Source organism: Martes martes, assembly GCF_963455335.1.
Source record: "Martes martes genome assembly, chromosome: 6".
NCBI lineage: Eukaryota > Metazoa > Chordata > Mammalia > Carnivora > Mustelidae > Martes > Martes martes.
In genome coordinates this window covers 116,315,431-116,329,532 of record NC_137893.1, presented here as the reverse complement: position 1 = coordinate 116,329,532, position 14,102 = coordinate 116,315,431, and the positions used below count along the sequence as shown (strand labels likewise).

Genomic DNA, 14,102 nt, shown 5'->3' with positions numbered 1-14,102 from the left:
CGTATAAGGTTAAGGGGTACTCGGCCTGTCATCACTGTGGAGTCCTTGTCTGCCCCCACCTCTGCTGCCCCTGCTTTTTTTCTTGACCTCATAATCCACTGGTGATGGGCTTAGTAGTTCACTAAACTCTTAGCTTTCAAGGATTTTACAGTAATGGTTTTGACTGTTTGCCAGAGACCCAGAGATCTCTGGTCCACAACAGTCTGTAACTTTTCAGCGTCCCATGTTTGAGTCCCGGGTAGTCTCATGTTCGTGTTCTCTGGTGAGTTTAACCTCGCACAGCACCTCCGCGTCAGAAAGACTTCACCATCCTCTCTTTTGCTTGAGCACATGGAGGTTTCTACTAAGTATTTGAAAGGATTACTCAAGTTTCCAGTTATACTTTGCCACGTTTTATGGTTTACGTTTATGCTATGACGGTGTTGAGGTTCTTGGGAATTTTTAAGGTCTTGGGAGGGAGGTATCCCTCATAGATGTCAAGGGTTTGAATTAGAGAAAAATCTCTTTGAGTCTCAGGGTATAAAGAGCAACTGAAACTCTATATTTATTCCTATCCATGGAGCAAAGCAGTCATTTTATTTTCCTGCTCTCAGTTACGGTTTGTCAAGTTCAGGTTGACAAGGGGCTTGAGGTGGTTGGAAGAGGGTTGGGTAGTGGTTGGAAATCTGAGATTGTGCTCTCCATCCATTGACTCTTGCTCTCTAACCTGCTCAGGTGATGTGGAGAAAGCAGTGACTGAACTGATCATTGATTTTGACACAAACGCTGAAGAGGAGGGTCCCTACGAGGCGCTGTATAACGCTGTCTCCTGCCATTCGTTGGACAGCGTGGCCAGCGGGCGATCATCTGACCGAGACTCCATGAACAAGGAGGCCGAGGCAGTAGGAGTGAAGACTGCTGGAGTGAGGCCTGTATGTGGCCTAGGGCCCTCTACAGACAAACGGGGGCTGTGTTGTCAGCCTGTGCTTTGGTTGAGTGCCGGGAGAGGGAGTATGCCCCGAGTGCCTGCTAGCTTTCCAGAGGCCTGCAGCCTACTCCCCTTGTTCTCCTGGGCCTCTGCCACATCTCTCTCTTGCTTTTTGTGGTTAAACTATATAGATCCCCTTGAGGTGGAATTTTGGTTTTTCTGATTTCAATATAACATGTCTGCATCGTTCTATTAGTTTTTGATATTAGAGCAAATTGAAGCATTTTTTCCATTTAGCCTTGTGCGGCTTCTGTCTTTGGTGTCTTTGCTGTATGCTGTTAGTTTTCTCTCCTGAGAGCAGTTCCACAGTGGAAGAGCTCACTGAAGTAAGTTCTCATCTCCCCTGAATGCGTCCTCACCTTCATTTGCCCTCAGAACGGTATCCATTCGGATCTGGACAGATTCTGCATTCAGCGGGGTTGTAGCAGGACTTAATCGGATATCGCGTGTGTTAGTATGTGGCATTCCTGTTTTTCCCAGTTACGATCTCTCTAGCCATTTCTTTCTCAAGGTCCACCTTCCCATCTGATTGTTCCTTTCTCCATTGCTTGCTTCTGCCTCCAGTCTTGTCCATTGTTCTCAGGAGGTTTTACTCCCTTTTTCTCCTTTAGGGTTTTACTCTGAGCCCAAGCCTGAATCAGTGTTCCCCTGACCTTCCTTCCTACATAGCCAATACAATAATCTGAGGTTTTGAGCACCGCATTTTTATTGAACCTGCCACTGCTCTGAGTCCCAGTGATCCCAGCTTGAGGCAGATTTCCAGGTGTATATTATTCCTTCCTGTAGGAGAGGCCAGCCTTATCCCTTTTGGTCTGAATCTGCCTTATGACCATTTAGATGAACCTTTGGCCACTGGGTGATCCTTGTGTTTTTCAGATGTGCCCTGGCAATGGCTTGGTGTTTCTTAGTGTTCTTTTTTATTAGGCTTAGTGTTATTTTTTGTTTGCCTGGTCCTAGAACAGTGCCAGCATTTTTGTATGAATTTCGGAAAGGCCAACCAGTCTTGTGGTAGCCACTGGGGTGGGTATTCTCAAGGACGGGTAAGACTCCTTGTGAGTGGTGGAAGCACGTGCTTCCGTGGACAGAACTGATTTCCTGCGCTTCCGCCTTAGGTGCAGTGAAGCGAGCAAGCCGGCCTGTGGAGGAAGGCATCGTTTTGTGGTACTTACAGGTGATGTCCATTAGAGGGAGCCGGAGGCCTTACCAAAGGAACACATCGTTCCTGAAGCGAGCTGTGAATTACCAAGTTCCTGTGGGCTTCACCACTGATTTATAGTCTCTTTGTTCTTTCCCACCCCAAGAATCTGTCCTCCGGTGGATTTGCTAAGTAAAAACTGATGCATCTTGGGATGCGTGCTTTGCCATTCTTACTTGAGTGTGTGGTGCCTGTGCTACCTGCCTGGCTCTTGGTAATGAACATAGGCCAAGGGACCGTTTGTTCTACACCTTACAAATGCCGTGGATGGTGAGCCTAACTCAGCTCTGCCCTTGCAGGCCCCTGGGCCAGCGTTCTGACGTTCAGGAAAAAAGAGGCTCCTGCTTCTCTTTCTTTCCAGTGTCTCTGGTGATCACTTCTTGCACAAGACGTGTTCATCTTGTTCTTTCTAGGCTCCTTTAGTCTTGAGGAGGCTTCTGGGATGGATCCTTTTTGTCGTTGTTGTGTTTCATTTTGTTTTTCCCTGGCTGTTTTTGTCCCAGGGTTGGATAGCTGGTGTAGATGACGGGCCTGCTGCCTTTGCTAGTCCCTTCCATACAAGGTGCCCCTTGGAAGGAACCAAGCTTGTTTCTGCGCTGCTGTAGGAAGACCGGCTAGGGAAAGTGGAACTCACTGGGAAATGTGATCTCGTAGCCTTGTTTGGCTTGAAAAGACAAATCTGTTTTAAGGTTGTTGCTGTTAGGCATCCATCGGGTTCCAGGGACTGTAGGAATGACTGATTTATCAAGATAGAATCCGGAGGGGCAAAGTGTATTTGAACAGAGGGAGGTCATGGATGCCGAATGCTAACCGAATGCTACCTAACGCTGGCTGCTCCTGCTGCTCCTGGGACTTGGATATGTCTTCCAGACTTCTCTGAGGCTCTTGCATAATTCAACATGTTCCTCCACACTTTCATAAATATTCTTGTCCTAGCAACACAGTGAACTAACCTACAAGGCCGGGAATGAGCCTGCAAGCCAACTCCTGGGTCAGGTTCTCACTCCCTTCCCTGTAGGAACATTGATTATGAAGCAGGATTAGGACTTCGGACTGTAAACAACACTGACGGTCCCTTAGGTACTATGGCAAACCTCTCCCCAGCCTTCTGTCACCAAACGTGGTGTGTATTTCTGAAATTGTTGGCCACATTTGACCTCCCTAATCCCTCCTTCAGGGTGTTTCTTGCTCTAGGGCAGGAATTGGCAAAATGCGGCCCACAGGCAGCTGCCCATTTTTGTGAATAAAGTTTTATTGGAACACGGCCACGCTCATTTGCATATCTTCTCTGGCCACACTCATTTGCATATCTTCTCTGGCTCTGTGGTACCGCTGTGGCAGTGGCTGAGTTAACTGCAAAAGCCTAAAATATTTACTCCTTGGCCCTTTAAGAAAGAGTTTACCAACCCTTGCTGCAGGGCAGACAACTGGCAAATATTCCTTTTTGAAATGGGCAGGGATGAAAGGTTTTAGTATGTGAGCGATGCATAATACTAATCATTGAAGGAGGTGACCAAGAACTAGAGACCAGTTCTGAGTTTCGATGAATAAATGGGGGTAACATTAAAGTTTGAGCAGGATTTGACGTTTTTTGTCCTTGGTTACTTTCCTCATTACTTCCTTAATAACGTGGGTTTGTTCGAACTCTGACAAGTTGATTGTTCTGACAAGTTGATTGTTTTGATTTACTGCTGCTGCTTTTTAACCAGTCTGAAAGTTGAGCCACTGGCTTTTCTAGGCTAGAGTTTTATTATGGGTATTGGACGTTTTCTGATAAGGCAGGGCCATGGTTTCAGTGCTCTTTCTCACTGTGGTCTAGAATATGAAAGCTGTGTTTATACTCTCTGCTACAAGCATCAGAAAGTGAAGAGCATGCTGGCCGAATTTTGTGTGTGTGTGTGTGTGTGTGTGTGTGAGAGAGACGGGGGGAGGCAGGTACAGATACTAAACCATGTGTTTAGATACTGATCCTTGAGTTTAGTCTCTCAGGGGAGTTCTTTACATTATTCTTTTTCATTTCCAAGAGCTAAATAAGAACAGAAAGTTAGATAATCAAAAAAAAGAGATAGTGAAATACTTTTTCTCTTCTACAGAGGGAACAGCCACCACCTCCAGCAAAGCCACCACCTGATGAAGAGGAGGAAGACCGCATAGATAAGAAGTATTTTCCCTTGACAGCTTCTGAGGTAGAGGGTTGAGGGTTTATTGCCATCACTAAAATACGATTTTTTGCAAGTACATCGATGTGTGCTTAAAGAAGACTTTTCTTTCTCATTTGCTTATCGCCTCTTTGGATTAGTAAGTTTTGTGCACATCAGTAATCTGGAAGAAGACCTTTCCAACCCATTCAGAAGTACGAAGGAAAGAATTGTAATGGAGCCGTCCAGCGGACAGGCCTATTATTGATCCACATTGCACATTGAAAGTAAACCGTGTGCATTCCTCCTGGCTCTAGTAGCTAAACAGTTTGACTTCTTACTTGTTTTGTTCCTGTGTCATCTTTTGATACAAAACGTAAAGTATGGCCTTAATCACTGTACTGTAGACGATATCCTATTAGCAAACTTTGGTGGTTCTGCCCCAAGTGTCTTATTTCTGTTTTCACATTTTTCTTCTCCATTTCACATGAAGAATCCACCAGGACAAACATGGAAAATGTCATGAAGACTCATTTTAGAAGAGAAATAGGAGTCGTGGGCGTGGGAGAAAGCAAAGAAGGTTATTTGAGAAGATGAATCCACCTTTTTAAAGAAGAATTATCATGGGGCAAATAGTTCAATCTTCCTTCTTGGTTGTATGAAGAAAATCATATTTTCTGTGAGCTTTCATTTTCAGAATGCTCCTTTAATCCTTATCACTATGCAGAGAATATCTTTATTCAGTATTTTCAAAATATTACATAAATTTCATTATTTTGTTGCTCATTCATTGGTCTGTTGTTCTTTAATTTAAAAATCAGCTGATATAAACTAGTCATCTGAGTCTCATTACTTTATCCCTAGAAGGTCAGATATTGCCACAGACCATCCAGTGAGACAGGTTCTTTTACTTAGTAGAAACACATGGAACCAGAAGGAATGCTTTTATTTAACAAAATGGATAAATACAAGGACACCCTTTTAAGAATGTTAAAGTCAGTGTTGGAAATAGGGGAAGATGTTTATGCTAGGTGCAAATTCTGCCCCTATTTCTTTGTATGCCTTCATTACAAAATGCTTATTATCAGGTTTCAACTAAAGGGTCTCTAGAATTACAGCCTCTATGGTGATAATACATTACTGGCAGATAGTAGTGCATGTAGCAGATCCCTGCATATTTTTAATATGGAGATTTGCTTCCTTACTCCATTTTTATAAGGAGAAACCTTTACTTATATTACTTACGGAACACATTCAACTGGGGCTAGGTCTCTACAAATGCCTTATGCCACCTCTTTAACAAGGACTTAGACTAAAATTCCTAATGCCCAAGGATAAGTGCAAGGCTCTTAAAGAAATATTAGATAATGAAGACTTTCTATTCTCCTCAGGCTTTTCAGAGAATGTGATTTGTCGATAATAGTGTCAAGAGAGGGGCACCCAGGTAGCTCAGTCAGTTAAGTGTCTTTCTGCAGCTCAGGTCATGATCACTGGTCCTGGGATCTGGACACATTGCTGGGCTTCCTTTTCAGTGGGGAGTCTGCTCCCTCTGCCCCACCCCTCCGCCTCATGCATGCACACACGTGCTCGCTCTCTCAAATAAATAAATGAATAAAATCTTTAAAAAAAAAAAAAACCAGTATCAAGAAATAAGGGGAGAAATTTCCATGTTACTCTCCTGGATGTGGAGACTCTGAGATGCTTCTAGGACTTGCTTGTGAATAGTCTGAAATTCTGGGTCAGTGGGCCACTGCAGTCAGAAGTTGAAAGAGGGGCGCCTGGGTGGCTCAGTGGGTGAAGGCCTCTGCCTTCGGCTCGGGTCATGATCTCAGGGTCCTGGGATCAAGCCCCATGTCGGGCTCTCTGCAGGGAGCCTGCTTCCTCCTCTCTCTCTGCCTGCCTCTCTGCCTACTTGTGATCTCTGTCTGTCAAATAAATAAAATCTTTAAAAAAAAAAAGAAGTTGAAAGACCATGAGAACCCCACCTTTGCTCACTTAGTGATTATAAATAAATAAATACGGAGGTGATGTGGTCTGTGTCATTGTCCTTTTAATGATCAAAGCAGATTTTCTTTGCTGTAGTTTAAATGACTAGGTCTCCTCCAGCAGTTAACTTTTATTTCTTTTTCTTTGGACTCTAGTCTTCCCTGTTTTGATTTCTTACTTAGTAGGCTTTACTACCCTAAACCTCGTATCCTAGGAAGCACTGGCTCATCACAGTTGACTTTTATATTTGGCAGGCCATCTGCTTCAATGTTTGTGTCCCATTCCCTAGGCTTGTCATTGTCAGGTGACTCACGGAAGCCTTTAAGGGAAGCTGAGTATAGCTGTCTCCAGGGGAGCTTATCAGATTAACGACCAGGTCATGAAACGGGCTTAAAGAAATTAAACACATACACATGTGTGTGCACACTAGCTTGAGACATTTTTGCCCTGCCAAATAGGCTGTCAGCTGCATCGGACTGACCACGGCCTTCTCTGTGTTCAGATGTTTTAAACATTCATGGGAATGTTTCTCTTCCCAGAAAACTGCCCACACCCCTACCGGTCATTCTGTTGGTCCGGTTAGGTGGTGACTAGTAGTAGCTTCTCTTTGCAGCAGAAATGTTTCTACGTAACAGAGAATATGGCTTTTTGGCTCCGATTTACTGCCGGCCCTAGAAGAAAGGGGTAGAAAAGATTAAGGAATAATCTGGTAAAGAGCAGAATCCTTTCCATTGAAAATCAGTTATTGCCATATTCACTGCGACACAGGACTTCTTGAGTGGGAGTTAGGAAGGCTCAAAGCAAAGCAGTCTCTTGCTTTATTATGAGATTTTAATCCCATAGCTGGCAGGAGCCAGGACTAAGAGTAAAAGATCATCCGAGAAGTTGTCTGGATGTGAGCAGGGGACTCTGACTAGAGAGCCTAAAGGAGGGAAAGAGTTCCAAATTGGATGCAAAGTCTTATATCCCAGGGCGGGTGGCGCAGCAGGGAATGAGGACGTTTGGGTCCAGAATCAGGGGAAGTGAATTTCATGGCCCTGGCTCTGCTGGTTGCTCTCTGTGTAACCTTGGGCAAGTCCCCGAACCTGTCTGGGAACTCGGTTTGGGCATCTGCGAAATGAAAGAGCTGGAGCCAGGTGTTCTCTGGCTGTGATTGGAACGGTTCGGGTCCCTTTCAGCTCTAGTATTTGCTGGTGCTGTGCTTCTCGTTGTCATGCCCGAGAGCCAGGCACAGAGTAACCGAAGGTCCAGTGGGCCCGATTTTCCAGATGGAAGTCATCAGCTGTCCTCTTTGAGAGGAAAGGGTATTATAGGCTGGGTATCCAGACTGTCAGCTACCTTTCAGAAGCAAGCCTGGGGCTATACGAGGGTCCTTTCTGTGTGCAGAACACTCACGGAATCGGATTTCCAGGGCTCTGGCTAAGTGATAGCTATGGGTGTGTAAACCTGCAGAACACAAATTCCTGTCTATAAAGCCTGTGGTATTAAGTTGACACTGTATGAACTGCTTAATAGTCCCTCTTTGTTCCCTTAATTGTGTTCCTACAAGAGGCAAAGGAATAAGTAATACAGGCAAATGGCTCGTTGTCATGAAATAGCTTTTAGCTTCCAGGTGGCTTTCAGTAAAGTGGAGGTTCCTGCTGTGCTTAGCAGAATTTCGGAAAGAGACCATCATTCTGCCTTTGGAGTGGCAGCCTTGTTACCAAACAGGAGCCACGGCCTCTCCTTTATTCGGGAACTGCCAGCCAGAATCCTTGTTGTTTCGTTAGGCCGTAGCATAGTGAGCTAAGTCTCTAAGAAGCAAAACCCTGATGAATCACAAACCTGATTTATCTCCAGTGAGCTGTGGGACATGTCTGAAGGAGGAGGTTTCTGCATGTACCAAAGAATCACATTTGTAAGGGTACCATTGTTTGTTGGGTGGACTTGGGAATTCCTCTGAACCCCTCTGTTCATGATGTATCACTTCTCCTAGCCAAACTGCTCAGGAAGAGATTTTGTGCTTTGGCTCACTCTCCTAATAGCTGGTACATGATTATTCTTAATTTGTCTATGAAACGCATTGGATTCTTAGGACAGATGAGCCAGAACGATCCTCTAAATTGAGGATCTCCATTCTCTCTCTCGGTGTGACCGTGGCACTAATTTAAGGTGTTTCTGGCCTGGTTTGAGGAGGCAGCTTGGCCACCTTCGTACCATGACTAGCTGTGGCCACAAGGCCCTCAGCTGCCTAGACCTCGTGGGTGGGTGTAGAAGCCAGCTCTGGTCCAGTTATTCCATCAAAGATGGCTGCCTGGATCAGGGATTTCTCCATAGATGGAGCTGCCGGCTTTTGAGAGAAACTTCCCTGTAACCCCCAGGACCTGTGAAGAAAGGCTCACAAAATAAAGAAGGGTGCATAGCGCCCTTTGTTTCTGGTAAATGACAGTCATTCTGGGTCAGTCAGAAGTCATCTGATCCCCTCTTGAGAAGGTGGGAAGGATTCCAGCCTTGGGGTAGTGTGTGTGCATATTGGGGAAGAATTGCAGAGAAGGAAGGCCTTTGTGAGTCACCCTAGCTAAAAACCACTCGGAAGCTACAATCCACTGAAAAGAGACCATGCAGAACACTGTGATGTTGGGAGAGGCAAGGGAAGGAAGGATCTGGGAGCTTATTGATGGCTTTTTGAAAGATAAAATGAGGTAAGAAAAGGCGAGTGTTTTACTCAAAAGCCACTGAGAGCTGAGGTCCAGGTGCGTATCCAGAAAGGCAGCTGTGGTACTGTGTGACGCTTGAGCTGTTTACCTTCTCTGCCCACCCCCCTTCTCTCTGGCAAAAAAAGAGCCAATAATCTCAAATTTGTGCTTCATAACCTGTCCTGGCATTGGGCACCCACACGAGAAAGTCTGTGGTGTTTCCTCTCCTAGGTCTTGGCAATGACACCCTGGATTCAGGGGAGCACAGCCCGGGAAGAGGAGGAGCATCCTTACGAGCTGTTGTTAACAGCAGAAACCAAGAAGCTGGGATCCATGGATGGGGATGGAAAACCAAAAGGTACACCTCCACCCCTAGCCCACTCCCCACAGAAACAACTGCAAAAGGATTTTTAAAGTTTGTGATCCTGGGCGGGAAGTAGAGGGTGATGTTCCTTGGGGTGGGGAAGTTGGGTGTCACAGCAGTTGGGGGTGGCGGGATTGTTGTGACCTTTCGTTCGCAGTGCCCTGCGTTAGGGTTAGCTTGCCCACCCTGCCTCCCCCTGCCTTCAGCACATGAAGCAGGGAGGTGGTCAGGTCAGACCAAGTCATGGCTGTGGAAGGGGAGACAGCCTGTGGTGTGACCAAGATTGATTTGGGGTCTCAAGTCAGAAACCCTCAAGTTCATGTGGTGGAAAAACAAGCCCAACAAGTCAGTCCCTTGGGGTTCAGGCTGACGGCATAGGCTCTGCTTTGAGTCCTGACCTCAGAGTGAGACACTCCTGGGGAGGGGCCCCTGATTGGCTGCCACCCCGTAACTAGAGTGCTCTGTCGCCTTGGCCTACTTTCATTGCCTCTGCGAAATTCCGTTTCCTCTGTGAGGGAGCGAGTGCTGCAGGACAGAGAGCCAGGCTGACGACGGAGGACGTGGGACAGACTCTGTGCTAAGAACAGCAACAAGGGGCAGTGCCATTCCCACTGCATGCGGAAGGGGACTCTCCCTGCTCTTTATAGCTTTCGGGTACTAGATTCTTCATGGGGTATGATTAGCGCCTCCTTTCAATCCTGACTGTCACAGTTCCGGTAAGAAGGGGGGGTGCGATGGCTTCTTTCGAACCACCCTTCGCTGGGCCTGTTGGAGGGTGGGGGGGGGTGGAGAAGAGAACATGTACGTATGTGTCTGACATTGGAGACCTGATTTTTAACTGTCCTGTTTAAAAGGTTGCTCTTCCAGCACACAGAAACTTTGTGGTCATTTTTATAGTAGTTGTTTTGTTTTGTTTTTTTTTATGGTTTCCATTTGGAGCTTTCTGGGGGAAAAAAAAGTTACAATTTAAATATGGCAAAATTTACCCTTTTTGTATTCAGTTCTGTGAGTTCTGACAAATAACGGTTATATAACTGCCAGTCTAGTCAAGGTACGGAATGGTTTTATCACACCAAAAACTCTCTCGTGTCCCTCTGTAGTCAGTCCCACACCCTTCCCTTACCTCTGGCAACCACTGCTTCTATGTCAGTCCCAATACTTTTGCCTTTTCCAGAGTGTTCTATCAGTGGGAATCATACCATATGTACCCTTTGAGTCGGGCATCTCACACTTAGCATAATTCACTGAAGGTTGCTCCATGTTGTTGTGTGTATTGGGGATTTGTTACTTTGCATTGCCAAGTAGTAGTCCATTGTTGGGGTGTACCACAGGTACCCATTCTCTAGTCGAGGGGTTCTTGGGTCACTTACAGTTCTTGGCAGCTACAAATAAAACTATAAACATTTGTAGGTTTTTGTGTAAACATCGGTTTCATTTCTCTTGAGAAAATGCTAGGAATGGGATTGCTGGGTCCTAGGTAAGAAACTGCCACACCATTTTCTGGAGTGGTTATGCCATTCTGCTTTTCCATCAGAGTCACAGTTGCTGTGTATCCTCCCCTGAATATTGTCATGTTTTTAAAATTGTAGTCCTTCTATTAGGTGTATAGTGATATTTCATTGTGGATTTAATTTGTATTCCGATAATGATTCATGATGTGAACATCTGTTGGTATGATTTTTTGCCATCCATATAGCTAATGAAGTGTCTGTTCACTCTTCTCCTCATTTAAAAAATTGGGTTGTTCGTGGTCTTATTATTGAGTTGTGAGAGTTCTTTATATGTTTTGGACACTCTTTATCAGATACGTAATTTTCTCCTAGGCTGTAATTTGTCTTTTTATCCCCTTATGCCTTGTGGAGAGCAGAGGTTCTTAATTTTGATGACTGTGTATCTTTTCTTTTATGGATAAGTTCACAAATATTTGTTCCTATGTTTTCTTCTAGAAATTTTGTAGGTTTAGGTATCCATTTAGGTCTATGACCCATTTTGAGGTAATTTTTAAATATGGTGTGAGGTGTAGGTAGAGATTCATTTTTTTGCGTGTGGATATCCAGTCGTTTCAGCATGATTTATCAAGGACCATCCTTTTCTTGCCTATGTCACTTTGTTATTCTTTTTCAGAATTGTTTTAGATATTCTTTCCATATAAAAATTTAGAATGAGTCAGTTGATTTCTACAAAAAGTCCTGCTGGATTTTTATTGGAATTGTGTTGAATCTATATAGCAATTTAGGGAGCTTTCTTAACTGTATTGAGTCTTCTAATCATGTTGCTAGGTTTTTAATTCAAATACTTAGAGAGAGTGGAGAGTAGAGAATGAGTTCTCTAGTTGTTTAATAATAAATCATACTGAAATTAACCCTTAAAGAGCAAGTATTTAATGCTCTGTTTGAAAGTGGTTCTTAGGAAAGAATATTTAGCATCAAGGAGAAAGGAGATTATAATTCTCTCTCTCTTTCGAAGGCTTGATCTGGACACACTCACTATAGGATAACTGGCTTCCTTTGGAAGGAAGAAAAAGTGAAAGTCAAACTTCCTAAATGGGTCTGGTCTCCTTGGTTGCCAAATGCAGGAATTTTCTTTCTTTCTTTCTTTCTTTTTTTTTTTTTAAGATTTTTATTTACTTATTTGACAGAGAGATCACAAGTAGCCAGAGAGGCAGGCGAGAGAGAGGGAGAAGCAGGCTCCCCCCTGAGCAGAGAGCCTGATGCGGGGCTCCATCCCAGGACCCTGAGATCATGACCTGAGCCAAAGGCAGAGGCTTAACCTACTGAGCCACCCAGGCGCCCCCAGATGCAGGAATTTTCTATCCTCAAGAGATCTCCAGGTTAAGGAGTAAACTGCCTCAGATTACTTAAGGCCTCGTATCTCCTCCTCCTTTGCTTTGGTTCCTTCCAGCTCGGCAATACTGGGCTAACTGTTATGAGTAGGTGGTACGGGAAGCAGATCTGAGTGGACCACAGCATGCGGGATGTGTGTGCCTCCAGGCAAGCTGCTTGGATCGCTCAGAGAGCTTTCAGACAAAGGAGCTGAGATATGAACGATGAAAATGGGCTCTGTCGGTTTCTCATGAGCCTGGAAGGAATGCCTGCTAGAGTTGGTAAATGTGAGACAAGTCAGCAGATGATATTATGGATGAGTACACAGTCAGTCTTTTCTGCCTTTTCACTAATGTCATTATCCAAGGCAGCTTTTGTGGATTAATTCATCAGTTCTGAAAAGGCGGTGTTAATGAGACTACCACAGCTTTTGGCCCTCCTTACTGTAATTTGCAAACCTTCCGCAGGAGGGGTGGGATGGGAGATTATTTAGATTACATTTTTAAAGTAGATTTGTATTAGCTCCCAGGAAAAAAAGAAATTCAAACAATACAGAAGTGAATATAAGTAAAATGGTCAAATCTTCTCACCTCTCCGCTACTCACAGTTGCTGGAAGTGACATAGTTCTAAGTGTAGTATCCGCTTCAGGTTGTTTGCAGTCTTGATTTTTTAAAAAGGGACTATGGGAGATCATTTTGTTTGTTTTTAACAATCTCGAATGGGATCATATTTCACAAATGGTTTTGCACACTTGTTTTTTTAACTTACCTTGTCTATAGATCAGGAGTACAATTTTGTTTTACGTTCTTAAAGATCTACCTGATTCTTTTTGAATGGTTGTTAACTATCCCATGACTCATTTTTCCATTGTCTAGTGGTTGGATGTTTCCATTGCCTCCAGTATTTCTCTATTATAAATGAAGCTGTTGTGGACATGCTCTACACATTTTCTTACATGCTTACAAGAGTATTTCTTAAAAGGCTTCGATAGAAAGTAGAATAAACCAGTCCGAGTGTAGGTACATGTCTAGATTTAACTGGTAAAGCTGAATTGCCCCTCCCTTGATGGTTAATGAGCACACACTTTCCCTTTCCTTCACCAACATGCAATATTAGCACTCTTTATTGTTTTCCACCATGACAAGCCAAAGAAGTGTCTTTTGTAATTAGCCTTTGCCTGATCTAGTGAAACTGAGCATCTTGGTCATTAGTGTTAGATGGTCTATGAATGCCTATCTTCCCCCCCCCTAATTTTCTACTTAGAAGTTAATTAATGGTAGTGGAAACACTTCATATAAATACTGATAATATTTGACCAAAGTGATATTCAGGGGGAAGTTTGTATCTTTAAATTTGTTTGTTATAAAACAAAGACTGAGGCACCTGAGTGGCTCAGTCGATTAAGTGTCCAACTCTTGCTCTCAGCTCAGGTCTTGATCTCAGGTTTGTGAGATCAAGCCCTGTGTTGGGCCCTATGCCCAACATGAATAAATAAATAAATAGACTAAAACTTTACCAAGAGAAAGTAGCAGAGAGGAATTAATAAAGATAAAAGCAGAGTGTATACTTCACATACTTTATAGTATGCATGTTATACCTCAGTTAGTAAAGAAAAAATATAAAAGCAGAAATAATGAAGTAAAAAAAAAAGTAGATTTGACCATTACAATGAAAACTTGCTTGCTTTTTAATGATCTCTGATAATTCTGATCAAGAAATGAGGAAAAAAACAACATATAGTAATAACATAAAGCACACATATAAAGCACAAATTTGGAGATTTTAAAAATTAATAATAGTTTATAGAAATAAATTTGGGGGGTTAGAGTTGCTGCCATCCCCCAGGATGAATTGTCTGGGAGACTTATTGGTCCATCACAATGACTGATAGCAGTGGGGTTTCCGGTGGCATTTAGTGCCTGGTGACTAAGCATCTGGCACTATGTATGATAAT

General features: G+C 43.8%; 1 protein-coding gene across 6 annotated transcripts in view; it reads left to right on the top strand.

Annotated features, from left to right (window-relative positions):
* ANKS1A (ankyrin repeat and sterile alpha motif domain containing 1A) overlaps nt 1–14,102 on the top strand; it is a gene marked incomplete at its 3' end in the record, with an annotated part of 176,938 nt that overhangs the window by 83,952 nt on the left and 78,884 nt on the right. For all 6 annotated transcript variants that reach the window (XM_080806335.1, XM_080806333.1, XM_080806334.1 and 3 more), the window contains 3 exons: nt 715–911; nt 4,256–4,348; nt 9,193–9,319. In XM_080806335.1, the coding sequence (XP_080662461.1) occupies nt 715–911; nt 4,256–4,348; nt 9,193–9,319 (417 nt within the window). The remainder of the gene's footprint in view (nt 1–714; nt 912–4,255; nt 4,349–9,192; nt 9,320–14,102) is intronic.